Source organism: Coenobita brevimanus, chromosome 75 (assembly GCF_032717465.1).
Source record: "Coenobita brevimanus isolate Jiangsu-jjx chromosome 75, ASM3271746v2, whole genome shotgun sequence".
NCBI lineage: Eukaryota > Metazoa > Arthropoda > Malacostraca > Decapoda > Coenobitidae > Coenobita > Coenobita brevimanus.
Window position 1 is genome coordinate 4,321,865 of NC_137028.1, and position 16,612 is coordinate 4,338,476.

The window sequence follows — 16,612 nt, forward strand, 5'->3', positions numbered from 1 at the left end:
TATATATGATAAATGTGGTTCAAAACGCGGAACAGTGCGAGCTTGACTCATTCATGTAAAGATACAGTTAGGTAGGTAAGAACACACACACACACACACACACACACAGGTGGACAAGCGCTAAGGCTTTTCAATTGTTTAAAAATTCCCTGATATAGGTTTGTACACTAAAAGAGGCCTTAGGATGCCCATCAATTGCACGAAGGTAATTAAAGCAGATTCTCAATTTTTGTTAAATCACGGTCTTTCCCTGGAACACGAACCTCAACAATCGATGTTATATAGGCTTTACTTCCCCAGTGTCCCTGCTTAATTGTCTTAAGAGGCGACTACAGGGACCCTTTGTCTCCAGTCCTCTATTCTTACTGTCTTCATTTCTTGTGCCACTACCTCTTCTTGCTATATCTGTATTTCTTCCGGCCTTGTTTCCCCTCTAATCTTGTCATGTTGGACGTTTGGTTTCATGGTATGGGTAGTTTAAGAACCTCCCGTTGACGTCGACCCTTCCTTCCTTCCTGGAACGGTCAAGCAAGCCCGCCAACCCTGCCAACGCCAAATCTGTCACACCGACTCAGTCGGTGTCGACTCTATCAATGTCATCTCTGATCATCAACTCTGCCATCGCCATATCTATCAGCGCTATCACCATCGACTTCCAACGCCATATACATCTATCAACGTCGATTATCTACATCAGCTTTGCCCATCATTCTCATTTTCTCCTTTCCCTTTTCTGTTCAATTGCTAGGCATGTATCTTTGCTTTGAATTATTGCAATATGGTCTTTGTTACCTGGCGCTAGGAGTCCATTATTAATTTCAATTAACTATATCGTGAAAAAAAAAAAAAAAAAAAAAGCGAGAAAGGATGTTGTAACTAGGCTAACGTTCACTTCAGTTTCTTTATACAGCGTGATTGATTCCAGCACTTTCATAACCAGAAATGTAATTTCTTCCTATTTTCTAAACCTAATGTTTTGCCATCTAATATTTAGCCTAGCTCTTCAGGTGTGCGACATTCAAAAGTAGGTTTTTGGTTGCAGAAATATTAATATTTATATTCTTTTAATACATTACGTACTGTGCCACGAGGAAGCCTTATGCTGTGATAATAAAGTTTACAGATACCGTAAGTACTGTACATTAGAGCCCAATAGCCTGTCAAACTCATCAGTTAGCCTTGAAATTCGTTTTCTCTACACTGTGGTTTGTATCTCTAGAGAAAATGATATTTTAAAATGAGTAACAATTATACTCTATAATTAAGAGTCGTTGCGGAACTTAATCCCCTATGATGGACGGGGTCTCTCCAGCAGCGCAGTGGCTACTGGCGTCAAAGTCGAAACACTGCACGTTATTTTTTTCATAATTCTCCAAAACCATAAGTATATTGTCTAATTTCCTCTCGAAAATTGTTTCATTGGAGAAATGGGAAGTTCAACATTTTTCAGTAAATTAAGCAAATAAACCGCAAAAGTCCGATTTATTTTCGCTACGTATCAAAAACCTGTCTCATTGGCCTTATCGAAACGACTGGTAGCGGAATACCGCAGATGCGATTCCACTGAATTTCTCTTACCCTGCCATTTCTCACATGAGTCATACTCCCTTTATTCACTTCCCTTCCATTCTATCACAGTTAATGCAGCTCTTTTTCTCTCTGCGCTTGACTCAAGACTGAAGGATCGACAGACGAGAGTTCGCTCCCCGCCCGGGTATGTGCCAACCATGCTGGGTGTGGTAACACTCCCTTCTGATCAAGATCTAGGGAAATCTCTCTCTCTTTATAGCCTCGCGCCCGCTCGGGCGACCTCTCCAAATATGTCTCCTTGCTCTGCAGAGCTAAATGGTCTATTGGTCCTTGTTCGGGGGATTCTCTCTCTCTCTCTCGAAGTGGAGAAGTCATTCATAAATTCATAATAACTCACAGGTAGAGAAGAAGAAGAAGCGTAAGTTCAGTATGTCACAGGTTTTAAACATATCCCCGCCAAGCAACTGAGCATCAAGAACTGTGATACATCCTTGTTATGGCTACAAAACACCTTGCCATGTGTGTAGAACAGATAAGTATAAATAAACGTAGGCAGGGGAACAATTTCCTTGGCAATTTTCACAGGGGTTATGTTAAGGTGTGTTGCCTGGAATAGAAACAACCGTCGTCTAAGATTTGTTTCTGCTTAAAGAGTCCCCTAAGTGCATTGATTATTGCATTTGACAACCAGTAATTATGCGGTACAGCAGATGGTGGGTTAGGTGAAGATTAGTAATTAACCAATGCCGTTGAAAGAAGCTTGCCAGCAAACCAAACCCACTCACCCAAACCAGACCTAAATGATAGGAACAGTTTTCAGGATGGTTACTGCTTAACTCTTTCTTGATGATAGAGAGCTTAGCTTTAAGTTCTTGATACGGTTAGGTGATTGTATTCATCTCCTGCAGACCGTCTTCATCTGAGTGTTAAGGCTTTAACTAAACCTCAGATATGTCAGAAGGCAGATTTGGGTAAAAGGAAATTTCCCTCTCCTGCAAGGCACTGCTGGAAGGTTTATGTAGAGGATAAATCATGTTATATGGTAGCATTTTATAACATTTAAAATTATTTAGGATGTCTTAATAATGTCACAGTTGAAAGGTCCTTTCATTTTAATTTGCTTTGTTTTCCCAGGCCTGTAAGATAGTTTATACGCCACTTAGTTGAGTAGTGCGATATGTATTACCCATATCATTCTAGGTGTTTTAGGTTAGTTTAGGTTTAGGTTAGGTGAAAATCTAGGAAAGCTCCCATGAATATACCCCCTCTACAGTATGTTTTTTTTTTTTTTTTTTTTTTTTTTTTTTTTTACCGGCATCTGACTTGATTCAAAAGTTTTGTAAAGGTGTGCAGAAGTGCATTTGTGAGTATGAAGATGATCCACCAATAAACATGGGAAATGGGATTATATAAGGGATAGGATTTAGGTTTTGTTAATTTTGGTTTGGGTAGCATAAAATAGGATAGGTTAAGATAAATTAGGTTAGATAAGTAAGGCTAGACTGTTCAAAAAATTTTGGTTGTGTTTGGACAAATCAGCAGTGATAAGGGTAATTTTTTAGCCAAACATGGCATTCTTCAGCACTGTTGGAACTGGTTTTAAAGACTATTTTTTAAACGCTATTCATCACATTTTCTGGGTCTCTGGGTTTGAATCAACTTGAAAGCTGACCAAAACAGGGTTTTATCATTCATATCTTCAAAATTTCACATTTCTACAATGTTCTAACTGATTGTTGTGGTCATTAGATGACTGCGTATCGATAAGTCCTATCTATCGCCAGACACCATAATCACGTAAGGGGTGGCCATTTGACTTTGAGTTATTTGTTTTACAGAGAGGGGCATTAACCCTCCACCAACCCACTTGTTGACATGTAGGGAGCACGTATGGTTTGGTTATTTGGTTACCACCCAGTGTTGTAAATGGTTTCTTGGCTTACAGGAAACCATTTGGCTTGTCACTCGATGTAAAACCACCTGTAAAGGAAAGAAAAGCAATAAGAAGTGACAGGAAAGGTGGGAGATATAGGAAGAGAGGGGAGCAGGCGCAGAAAAAGAATGGTAAATGCTAAGGAAGAAGTAGGCGCACTACATCGAGTGAGTGGACAATGGTCGCCACCACCTACCACAAAGCAATAAGTTGATTTATATAATACAGTTTTGTATATCTTATCATTTTGGGAGAGTAAAGTCATAAAATTCTATATATCTGTGCAGGAAGGCCTCTTCAGTAAGAGATGAGAGAAAGAAGAAAAAAACAAGCAGTGAAATATAAAATTCCATACCGGTAATACAGTACAGGAGGTCCTACTCACTTGGTTCGTTATCGTTAATCATTTTCATTTACAACGGGGAGGTGGTGGCTCAATTGGTAGAGAGGTGGCCTGCAGTCCTAATGGACCCATGTTCAAATCCCGACTGGGGCAGGGAACAGTTTCAGGATTTGAATTTCATTCAGTCAGGCTTCACTGATCTACCAGAAGACCCGCCCATCCGCCGACATGTCTTAAAAATACCCCCGCTAATACCAATTCACCAGTCCTGTATGAGACAGCCCTAGCATGTATTCAATATGGACAGTGGGTGTTAGCACCAAAGTGGTGGCATGTAGAGGTGTATGGTATGTAGGAGGACTGCTGGGCCTTGATGGCAGGCTGTGAAGCCTATGCCCAGAGTCAGACACATAAATAAATAAAATTAAAAAATCAGTCAAAGACAGCAGGCTGACTATCTCCCCAACCAAATCCACCACCACACTCATCACCTGGAGTAATCATGAATGTGGGTACTTCCAAAAAATCACACTCAACAGTATACATGTGCCACACACACACCCTCCACTAAGATCCTTGAAGTGACATATGGCACTGAACTCACCTTCAAGGACCGCACAAGACATCAAGAGGTGTTGCTTCCCCAGACTTGATGGACTAAAATCAACTATATGGCCAAACTTTGGCCAACATAAACACACTCCTTACTCTACAGCCGGTATATTAGATCCATGATGTTCTTTGTCTCTCTGGCATGGGCTGCCATCCTGTTTAATACCCACAACAGTATCTATCAAACCTCTACAACTATATCCCACCTCCAGACATTCCAACACAAGTACTGAAGACACACCTTCGTACTCACTTCATATACAGGGCAGTACAACACTTTGATCACAACACCGTACTATAAGCCTCCCCTTACGACATCCACCTATCAGTGGTGTCCTTAAATAGAGATGGAGTTCACCTAGGTGGGCATAGGGCAAGACATCACCCAGCCCTCCTTAGCCACCAGTTTAGATTTAGATTGGGTGGAATCACAGATGTCATTCCCAGTTTGTAGAATAGACCCACACATAATGGAGCACTGCATAGCACATGCCACACTAAGATGCAGACACAACATCAGTGGTGTAGGAAACCTATGGGACAACTCCATAGGGGCAGTTGCGTACATGCAGTTGATGGGTCAGCTTGAGCATCAAGACAAGGATTGAGCAGGAACAACTTACCCCTTTGTACACTAAAATTAACACATTTTTATGCTCTAGTGATGTTTTAAAGGTTGTGTGTACTACAGTGAATGCTAGGTATGATCAGGAGGGTGTAAAAATGTTTCAAAAAGGCCTAAGGGGAGACTTTGGGAAAATGCTGGGGTTTACACCATACTTATTAGTCATTTAACATGGCTTTCAGTGGCGAGATTTTCATGGTTAAATTCTTGGATACATAAGCCACACAAAGTGAGAGTCTACACTATTGTTACAGCTAACTTTTACTTGTTTATGATTTCAGGACATTATAATGCATACAAATTCCCTTACAGAAAGTGTGGCCTAGTTCAGAGGCGAAAAGCAAGAAGTACATCCCTCTCAACAAGACCTTCAAAAAGTTAGTACAGTATTGGAGAATCACATTAGTTATTACCAGTATTAGTACAGTATGTAGTCTGAGTTACTGTTATCGCTAGTCCTTCATGGTGCAGCAACAGAAGCAGCAGCAAAGAGCTGCTAATGCTGTATAGTTTGTATCATCATCTTCATTGTTGTTATCATCGTCATTGTCACTGTTGTTATCGTTGTCATTGTTTGTTGTCCACCAGTTAGCTATCTGTTTAGTGAATGATGTGACCTGTCCTTTCTGCTTTATATTTTTGTTTACAGTGTTTACTTATTTTGTTGCACCTTGTATAAACAGGAGCTTTTGCAATCTGGTTTGGAGTTTTATGGGTATTTATGAGTGGCATGGTTTGAAAGTAAAAGCAGATAAGAGTAAAGTGACTTTCAGTGTGTTTTACCCGTGAATGGAAAGACTTAAATAGCTGTAGTACAGGAGTTTAAGTAGCATGTTGCACTAACAGGAAGATAGTTGTGGAAAAGAAATGAAAGGTAGAATGGCCCAAGGAAGATGGTCAGTACTACAAGGGCCTCAGGTCAATGCAGAGGACTGAATAAAGAGGGTGCAGTGGATTGCATAAAGTTGAGGCAATACTAGTGTTTGAAACTAGGAGCAGTCCGTTGCTCCAGTACTGTACTATAAGAAATGATGACAGGCTATAAAATTTTTCATACTGCACATATGATGTTCTACCAAAAAAGTACAAGAGAAACATCACAGTGAATAGCTATATATATAATAAAGCACTAATTATGGGCTTATGAATATTTAATCAGAACATTTTATATGAAGACATCAAAAATGTTAAATCTGCGCTCACAAAAAGGGCATAAAGTAACGAGGGATATAATTTAGGTGTTTAAGTAAATGAAGGAAACAAATACGGGATATATTAACAAAGTCTTGAAAGTGAACAGGCAGGATAGAACTCAGACTGTTGGTTACTTTCAACATTTAATGAATTCCAGTTCAGTAGAGATAGAAGGGAACTGATTTGGTGATGGAATTGTGGATAACTTGAATAAACTACTAAGTGATATAATTGTCACTCCTTCCATCAAAAGTTTCAAGACTAGGATATGGTAAATATAACTGGTGAGGGTTGGATATAATGAGAGGTATGAATGTTGAGGATAGGGTTGCGAGATTCAGACCAAAAAAAGACCTGGGACAAGACCATAGAGTGTGACCTCAGGTATAAGGGACTGAATAGGGAGGCTGCCAGAGATTAACCTGTGTGGAGAGCTACCATTAGGTTACAAAGGCTGATGCATGCAGGCATGTTGAAGTCTTTATGAATGTTTTGAACAAGCAAACAAATTAGTTACTAGTTCAGTCAGTTTCTTCTTTCTGGGTTTGAATGGTCTATGTTTTCCTTTTCACTTTTCTTGTCAAATTTCCACATCAGTATTCCTGTACTGTGTGGTGCTCCTTCTCACTTTTTCCTTCCAGTTTTGGCTGGAATATTTGGTGAGTGATAGAGAGTCTTCTTTGCCATCCTCATTTTGTTCAAGTAATGTAGTCACACACTTCAAGTAGCTGCCTATAGTAGCCGCAGCGAGAAATGAACGCTGTGGTGGGGCAGCCGGTCATCCGGGGATTCCCCCACTGTAGCCATATTTACATGTCACCGACCATAGAGGTAGGATGTCACCGACCATCGGCCACCGCTGCAGCCCCGCTCCATGATCCTTACCCTGTGTCTCTGGCTTTCTCTTTCTCTCTCAGTTTCTATATAAACTGGTGTATTTCCGAAACTAATTATGAAATTATTATGACTTTTGTTCCACACCACCACTGAGGTAAAAATCAAGGAGAGTTTTCTGTATAAAGGTTTCCCCCCCCTTGTCTGAGGGCAGGTCAGTTCTGGCGAGTGTATAATTATAGGTCAGGCGGAGGTATCGGCAAGGCCGCACTCCCCCGCTCATATGCCACATTTAGGAGGGGGGGGAAACCTTTATACAGAAAACTCTCCTTGATTTTTACCTCAAAGGTGGTGTGGAACAAAAGTCATAATAATTTCATAATTAGTTTCGGAAATACACCAGTTTATATAAAAACCGAGAGAGAAAGAGAAAGCCAGAGACACAGGGTAAGGATCATGGGGGTGGCCGATGGTCGGTGACATGTAGATATGGCTACAGTGGGGGAATCCCCGGATGACCGGCTGCCCCACCACAGCGTTCATTTCTCGCTGCGGCTACTATAGCATGTGTTATCTGACTGACTGCAGTTGCCCTCCTTTCATGTGTTCTTAAGAAATCTTACCATGCACTCCGCCTGGAGCTGCTGCTGCTGCCACTGTCCCAGGTACATTAGGTTTAGGCAGTGTGTAAATATTCGGACAACCAGAAATCCTAATGGACTGCTCATTCAGTAAATCTAGTAGTCTGGTGGGTTAGCTGTCTAATTTTACTAATTTCTAATCATGGGTAGGATCCACATTAATGAATGGATGTAAGACTTTGGCATGGCATGTATGTGAAGAATGGAAATGGGTCCAGCATTATACTGGATATGCCCATGTGTGTTCTGATGTCTAAATATAGCTGAAAAAACAGAGAACACTGCCACAATTAGCAGGGGTACTGTACATATAGGTTGGGTATAGGTAAGGTATAGGTACGGTAGAGGATATTGCGCTTTATCCGGATTTTGTCTGTATTTGGACGTGCATTTGGCTCTATTATGTCGGATAATCAAGGGATTACTGTACCTTTATGTATCATAATATAATAAGTTATGATGTTTATTATTTCATTTTGGATCCCTTTTCAGAACAGAAATTTGATTATCTCTTTGTGTTGGATTTTGAGTCAACATGCTGGGAGGGGAGAGCTCGTGTTGGACAGCCAGAGATCATTGAGTTCCCAGCAGTTCTTCTTCACCTTCAGTCTGGCAAGATTATTAATGAATTCCAGCAGTATGTTATGCCTGTACAGCAGCCCATCTTATCTGAATTTTGCACTTCACTCACAGGTTAGTTATCAAGGTACAAAATCTAAAACAGAAATTTATAATTAGTTATGAGCCTGTGGAGTCACATGGAGAGACAGGCTGACGAATGAGGATATAAAGGAGCGTTGTGGTGTTGATGTGGATGTGATAGGAAGCGTTATGAGGAACATACTGAGGTGGTTTGGCCATGTGGAGAGAATGGAGGGTGAAAGACTGACGAAGAGAGTGTATGTGAGTGAGGTGGAGGGGGAAAGAGGGAGGGGGAGGCCGAGGATGAGATGGAGGGATGGGGTGGAGAGGTATATGAGAGAGGGGGGTGTGAGTTGGGAGCAGGGAAGTGAAATGGCGGGGGACAGGGCGACTTGGAGGCGATTTGTTTGTGGCCACCCCAAACGGGACTGAGGCGTCTGGCAATAGATAGATAGATAGATAGACTTCAGTCTCAATGTTATAACTACAGTACCTTACTTTTCAGTAAGAAGTTAAAAACTTGAAATCAGTTGCAGTATTGTCTGCCTATTTATCTATTGCCAGACGCCTCAATCCCGCAAGGAGTTGCCACAAAAAAATGCCTCCATGTCGTATGTTCCTCAGCCATTTCACAGCCCTCCCCCCAGCTCACATCCCCCCCCCCCCATCATATACCTCTCCACTCCATCCTTCCATCTAATCCTCAGCCTCCCCCTCCCTCTCCCCCTCCTCCATTTTACATACACTCTCCTTGTTAGTTTCTCATTCTCCATCTTCTCCACAGGGCCAAACCACTTTAATGTGTTCCTCCTAATGCTTTCTATCACATCCACTTGCACACCACAATGCTCCTCCACCTCCTCATTTGTCAGTCTGTCTCTCCATGTAACTCCACATGCTTCTCTCAAATAACTCATTTCCACTGCTTTCACTCTCAACTAATGTCCTTCCAGCAAGGTCCAAGCTTCACGTCAGTATGTTGTATCACAATATTGTCATGCAGTGACTGTTTTTCTTCCATGCTCACTTCCCTATTATCACTGCTTTCAAAGAACCAAAAACCATTCTTCCTAGTTGCACCCTTTCAAGCACTTCATCCTCCAAACTTCCATCCTTACTTATCACACTACCCAAGTACTTAAATGCACCCACATTTTTCATTTCCTCATCATCCAACCTCACTGTACATTCAGTGACTTCTTTTCTCTCAAAGACCATAACTTTACTCTTCCCTACACTCACCTTTAGATTCCATTTTCTACACACTTTCCCAAACTCATTCACCGAGCCTTGCAGTTCCCCTTCATTTTTACTCAACAATACAGCATCATCTGCAAACAGTAGTACAGGAAGTTTCCCAGCACTGCCCTCTCTCATTAGGGCAACTCCAACATCCACTGTCCTACCTTGAACCTCTTTTATAACCCCATCCGTATACAGATTGAACAACCATGGAGACATAGCCCATCCCTGTTTCAATCCAACATTCATATAGAAAAATTCACTCAGTTCATTATCCACATGCACTGCAGCCATAACACCCTCATACATAGTCTGCTCTTAATGGTATTCAACAACTTCCTATTTACTACATATATTCTCAATATTTTCCACATTTCTTGCCTATACACACTTGTCATATGGTTTCTCCAAATCCATGAAGGCTTCATGCAGCTTCATTCCCTTCTAAAGAGCTAAAGATAAATATCTGATCTACACAGTGGTCTACACAACCTCTTCCCCTCCTAAAACCTCCCTGTTCTTCTCCAACTAATTCCTCTGTTATTTCACTAATTCTGTCCATAGGTATCCTGCCATATACTTTTCCTTTTACACTAAGAAGACATATACCCCTATGATTGCCACACACTTGTTTTTTCCTCTTTTCCATAGTACAGGGGAATAATTATACTTGACCTTCAATCCTCCAGGACTCTACCTTCCTCCCAGGCCAATCTGCACATCTTCCATATCTGTTCTACTATTATGTCTCTCCATTGCTTTAGCATTTCACCACACGCTCCATCAGTTCCTGGGGCTTTCCCCATTTTGACTGTCTTCATTGCTTCTAATACTTACGTCCTACTGATCTCTTCCTCCTTTCTCACTTCCCTCCTTCTCCCAGCCACTTATACTCTCATTATTTGCAATATCTGTGTTTAACATTTCATGAAATTGTTCTCTCCATCTGCTCATTTTTTCTCCATTCTCCACTGTGAATCTACCATTTTTATCTATCACTCCCCTACTAACTTCTGTATCACCATGTCTAACTCTCTTTACTTCCCTCCATTACATTTTTTTACATTACCTCCACTTTACACTCAAATTCCTTGTAAATTCCTCATCCACTCACTTCTTACTCTCTCTTACTCTTTCTTCCTCTGTGCATATAACTCTCTCTTCCATCTCTCAATTTCCTCCATGCCTCTGCTTCTCCTCCACTTACTATATGCTTTCTTCTTTTGTGCCACAGCCTGTCTCACCTCTTCATTCCACCATGCTGTTCCTTGCACCCCCTTACATCATCTCCTCATCCCACACACCACCTCACATGCTGCACAGATTTCTTCTGTGAATATCTTGCACACACCTTCCGCCTCCCCCATCTGCTCCAAATCATATTTACCAAATCGCTCCTCCACTTCTTTCTTATATTCTGCCTTTTTTTTCACCCTCCTGCAGCCATTCATCCGTCTTTTTATGGACTACTTCCTTCTGTCCTTCTATTCCTCCATTGCACTTGAACCTTGACTTTCACCACAACCTAGTTGTGGTCCGAAAGCCCACTCCCCCAACCTCTGTATGCTCATGCATCCATTACCGTACATACGGTATTATACTTTCATGATAAACCATTTGTAAATGAAAATCTGGAATTCCATCATCTTTTTTTTTTCCCCTGTGGAATTAGAATGAAGTACAATATTGCTTCTGATTTGCAAATCAGTAACTTACAATTGATACCACAGTGGTTATGCTCGTATTCAGTGTAGTATTGTAATCCAGTTTTACATCTTCAGATATAAATTGATATTCAATTTACCTGTCTCCAAACCTTTTACGAGGTCCAGATCCTTTTGCCACTTGGATGGGATGGAGTGCATGTGCATATGAGCTCTCTGCCTTTAGCAAGTTATGTTAAAGCTTCAGTTCTCATTGCTTTGGTGAGATGCATATGATGGTCTTTTATCATGTAGAATAGTTTCTAGAGATGTCAGTAATAAGTAATTTCAGTACTACTAAATGCGAGAGAATGTTAATGAATGATGTGAACTATTTAAGTCTGACATTCAGGACAACAGATGTTTCAACTCCTACATACATGCATCTCGTGTGTTTCCCCATGAGGAGCATAGGAGCCTGGGGCTAAGTAAGTTGGTCCTGACATTTAAGATGAGAGTGACTATCCTCACACATCTCTGAGTGGCAATACTTGAGCAATAAACCCCAACCATCTCTTGGATATAATCCTACACCAGCTCAATCTGGTTGGAGTGACAATTACCCACTAAACCACCAGGCATCATAGTTTGGTTATATGGTTACCACCCAGCATAGTAAATGGTTTCCTGGTGTACAGGAAACCATTTGGCTTGTCAGTCAGTGTAGAGCCACCCATAGACAGAAGGAAGAGGAAAGAAAGACAGAAGAGCAAGGAAGAAAGAAGGAAGGGAGAGAGGAAAGGGCAGTCACCTGAGAGCAGCACTAAATTATAGGAAAACCTATCCTGTTGTATGTATATCCTGGTAATGTACTGTATACTGTATGTCAGATTTCAATATATATAATCAGATTTTGATTTTATTGTACTATACTGTATACTATACTTTAAACCTACTAGACCTTATTGTCTTACATATGAATCAGTGGTATGGTATATCTGTCTTAAGTCTAGAGTAACAAACGATTAATTCTTTTGGTGTCTTACATTTACTTAGATTCATTAACAGTTTGTAGATGATAAGTATCAGCTCTCCTTTACAGTATATGTTGGAGTCAATGTACAAGTATAAAGATGTTTTTGTTGCATTTGCAGAGAACTTTTGGAGGATTGAAAATTCGATAATGTTTTGAAATTTATTCTTTGGTAATTTGCAGGTATAACACAAGAACAGGTGGAAGCTGGAGTTCCTTTGGGTACTTGTTTAGTCCTTTTTTCAAAGTGGGTAAGAGAGTTGTGTGAACAGCACCAGATGTCTTTCAATACCAGCCTGCCTGGCAAATATGTCACTTTTGCCACTTGGTCAGGTAAGATCATTTTTATGAATGTATGTAGAGGTATATGAGAGAGAGGGGAGTAAGTTGGGGGAAGGGCAGTCAAATGATGGGTGACAGAGCAACTTGGAGGCGTTTTGTCTGTGGTCACCCTTTGCGGGATTAGGGCGTTGGTCGATAGATAGATAGATGTAGACAAATGGCCACCCCTTATGGGGTTATGGCATCTGGCAATAGATAAATATGATATTATTATAATTTCTCAGATTTTGCATGATATAAAAGGCTTCCCATATCCTTTTGGGGGAAAGAAGTTTGAAATTGGAAGTTGAACAGGAACTGGCCAGGTTGTATTTTAATGATGTGAAAAGAAGCTACTGTATTTGATAAGTGATTAGTTTTTATAATGGTAGTGAAATAAGTGAAGGTGGATGGACATTTGAGTGGTAAGTATAATGGCTTGAGTTTGACAAGGGTATGTGCTGACATCTGGTCATTCATTCTTTACTATAGCATGTTTGCTTTAACCTGACAATGATCTGTAACTCTGTCAGCTTGCTCAGTTCATGGTCAGTTGTATTTAGCTTGGAGGGTTGATTTGTGTAGCAACCAAGGAGACTCAGTCCTTCGTTGCAAGGCTTATTGAAGTTCATGCAACCCCAGTGAAGAACAGTATTCAAGTCATGTGTGTATTCTAGTTCTGTGGAATGGGTAGGGGCCCCAGGAATCAATTAACAGAAAACTGAGAATCATAAGAACCTGTCAGCAGAGTGGCCAAAAAAAAAATAAACCACTCATGTCTCATTTAAGATTTGGAAAGTCTTGGCACCATCTTTTTAGGTAAACTGCCCAAAGCAAAATTTCTTTATTAATCCCTTAGAAAAAAAAGCCATCTTGTCAACAGTCAGATTAAAATATTTCTTTACACAGCTATTGAATGCACATGACATGATGAACAGTACAAAGTAATATTTGAAATTTGAAGGTTGAAGGTTCTTTCTAAACATCTAACCTCTACAGACTGGGATCTTGGTGTCTGCCTTCATGGTGAATGCCTTCGGAAGCAGTTGAAGAAGCCAGACTTCTTCAATAATTGGATAGATGTGAAATTTATGTACAAGGTAAGAGAGGAAGTGCTGTATCATAAATAGTCTACAACAGTCAGTTTCTAAAAACACTCTATTAGGAAGTTCTTTGTTGGGAACACTGAAGGTGTGTGAGAAAATAATGAAGACAGGCAGTCACTTATACATTACTGTATTATTTTGTGCTGTTAGATGATGTTCGATACGTTAACTTTTCATATCCAATTTCATATTCTTTATTGTTATTAGACTATATAATAAACATAAGTTAGCTGTAAACAGGGTATTTAAGTACAGGCAATGGATGATAAATGCATACATACCATATACTGTACATAGCAAGTTTTAGCATAGTCTGTGAGATGGTGACTTCCAGTTTATATACTTCAGAAAGTATTCTAATTAGGAACAACTTTGTGGAAAGTGAAAGGAATTATCAACAATGATAATTCCTTAAAGTGACCAGTTATGTCATATGATGAATAGTGTCCATAGTAGTAAAAAAGTTCAGCTAGGTTGTGCAAATTTTGTTGTTATTGTATGTGTTCATCTTCTAATCCTTTGAATGCGCATCAGAGTGCCAGATACAAAATTGCCAGATTCGTACATTACCTTCAGTGCTACTAATATTCCCATCTCCAAAAATATTGAAATTCTTGGCGTCTCACTTAACAATGCCCTCAGTTGGACCTCTCATGTCAGATCACTTGCAAAAATCGCCTCAAAGAAACTTGGATTATTGTATAGAGTCCATAACCTCTTCGATGATGAGCAGTTAGCTATACAGTAATTTATAAGAGTCATGTGCGCTCTTAGCTTGAACATTGCTCACCCTTGTGGAATGGATGTGGAGAGGTTGCATTAAAACAACTAGACAAAATTCAGAATAAAGCTGTTAGAATTATTAACAACCCTGCCATTACAAATAAACTACCTCTCCCTGCAAGTAAGAAGGAATGTTGCCTCCCTTGCATTATTTTACAGATTTTTTTTGGCAAATGCCCAGACGAAGTTGCGTCCATGATGCCATCTCTCCATGCCTTCCCTCGTGCTACACGGGCATCTGGTAGCGCTCATGACTGGAATGTCACTCAGCCATATTGCACAACTTCTGCCTATCAGAATTCTTTTATTCCCCAAACTGCATGTCTCTGGAACTCGCTTCCTCAGAGCTCTTTCCCTCCAAATTTCAACCCACAGCTGTTCAAGTCTAAGTGTTACAGATATTTTATGAACAGAGGACACCAGTAATCTGGTGTATGGATTTTTTTTTTTAATCATTTGTTTTTCCTTCCTCCACTGTTATTAAAAAATATATATAAATATATCGTCATCATCATCATCATCAGCCGTTGAGGTCCGCTGCAGGACCTGCCTATCCCTACTGAAGCAGGGACAATACAGTCAGTGTAGCCCTACCCAGTGGCTTAGGCTGTCTGGTAGAGACTGTATGTAGGGTGAGAAGTGCTTGTGAGTGTGTAGTGGCTTTGGATGTGTATGTAGTCTGTGAACCAAGTGTAATCAGCCCGCCTTAAGCCGATTGGGTGCAAGCATACTAGTATGCGACACTGGTTCAACCACAGCACCCTTTGTGTGTGCCAAAGTAGCAAATGGCTTGGTGAACGCTTCCCAAAGTTTTTACAACTCTGGCGAGAGGCGAACCCGTGCTCACCAGCGTGCGAAACGCACACTCTACTACTGTACCATGGAGGTTCATATATATATATATATATATATATAAATGGTTTCCTGGTGTACAGGAAATCATTTGGCTTGTCACTTAGTGTAGAGTCACCCACAGGCAGAAGGGAGAGGAAAGAATGAAGGAATGAAAGACAGAAGAGGTAGTGTAAAGTCACCCGTAGGCAGAAGGAAGAGAAAAGAATGAAGGAAAAAAAGACAGAAGAAGATGGAAGGAAACAAGGATGGAGGAGAGGACAGGGCAGACACCCGAGAGCAGCACTACATTGAGTAAGTGGATGGTGGGCGCCCCCACCTACCTACCATATATATATATATATATACTGTATATATATACTGTACCTGTAAATTGCACTGTGATTCTTGGCAAATGACCCAAGCATTTTTATTATCTTCGTTGACAGAAATTTTACCAGAGAAATCCCAGTGGTCTAGCCGGAGCACTGCAGGACCTGGGTATGATGTTCAAAGGACGTGAACACTCAGGAATCTGTGATGCACGCAACACTGCTGATTTGGTGACGTGGATGGCACGTGATGGTTGCATCATGGAGGTCACTGCATCCCTGAATCCCACAAAAAAGTTTGGGGTTTTAGCATCTCCAAGAATGAAATAGATGTGTGTATAAGATTTACTTTAGATTTGTATTGTAGTTGTATGATAATTTATTTAGATTTAAATGTATTTTGGATCTGGATTTTGTAGTTGATCATATCTAGGTTTTTTTAGTTGTAAGATACATTTTAGATCTGGATTTTATAGTTAGTTGAAGAAGTATACAATATTATTTTGTATTTTAAGATTTAGTGCTCTCCAAAAGTAGCAGTTTATGTTGTTGTACATTCTCACATGATTTTAATGAAAACTTAATATTTGCAATCACAGTGTGTTCACCATACAGGCTAATTAGAGTACCATATACCTTGTCATCATGCATCATTCTCATGTATACATATCCTCCTGTTACTTTATTTGGCTATTAATTTTTTTTTCTAATGATAAATGTTAACTGATTTTAGGAATACTACACAGACTTACCTCACAAATACCAGTACTTGTTCTTCAGAGCCATCACTTAGTCTACTTTTTTCTTTTACTTTTCATATAGAAGAAGCTTGATATGAAATTCAAAGGAAGCTTTTACTTGAGGAGAGGAGGGTAGGGAGGCATGTGGCACAGCCGTGGGTGTTCCTCGTGTTTTACAAGCTACATAAACCAGACTGTTGTATAGTTTAAATTGTATCATTCATTCA

General features: G+C 40.3%; 1 protein-coding gene across 1 annotated transcript; it reads left to right on the forward strand.

Moving 5' to 3' along the window:
- Nucleotides 1–1,946: 1,946 nt before the first annotated feature.
- Nucleotides 1,947–15,975, forward strand: LOC145408027 (ERI1 exoribonuclease 2-like). Its single transcript, XM_080278829.1, has 6 exons — nucleotides 1,947–2,049; nucleotides 5,356–5,420; nucleotides 8,205–8,405; nucleotides 12,456–12,605; nucleotides 13,593–13,693; nucleotides 15,763–15,975. The coding sequence occupies exons 1-6, from the start codon at nucleotides 2,027–2,029 to the stop codon at nucleotides 15,973–15,975; spliced, it is 753 nt and encodes a 250-aa protein (XP_080134955.1). The 5' UTR covers nucleotides 1,947–2,026.
- Nucleotides 15,976–16,612: the final 637 nt, after the last annotated feature.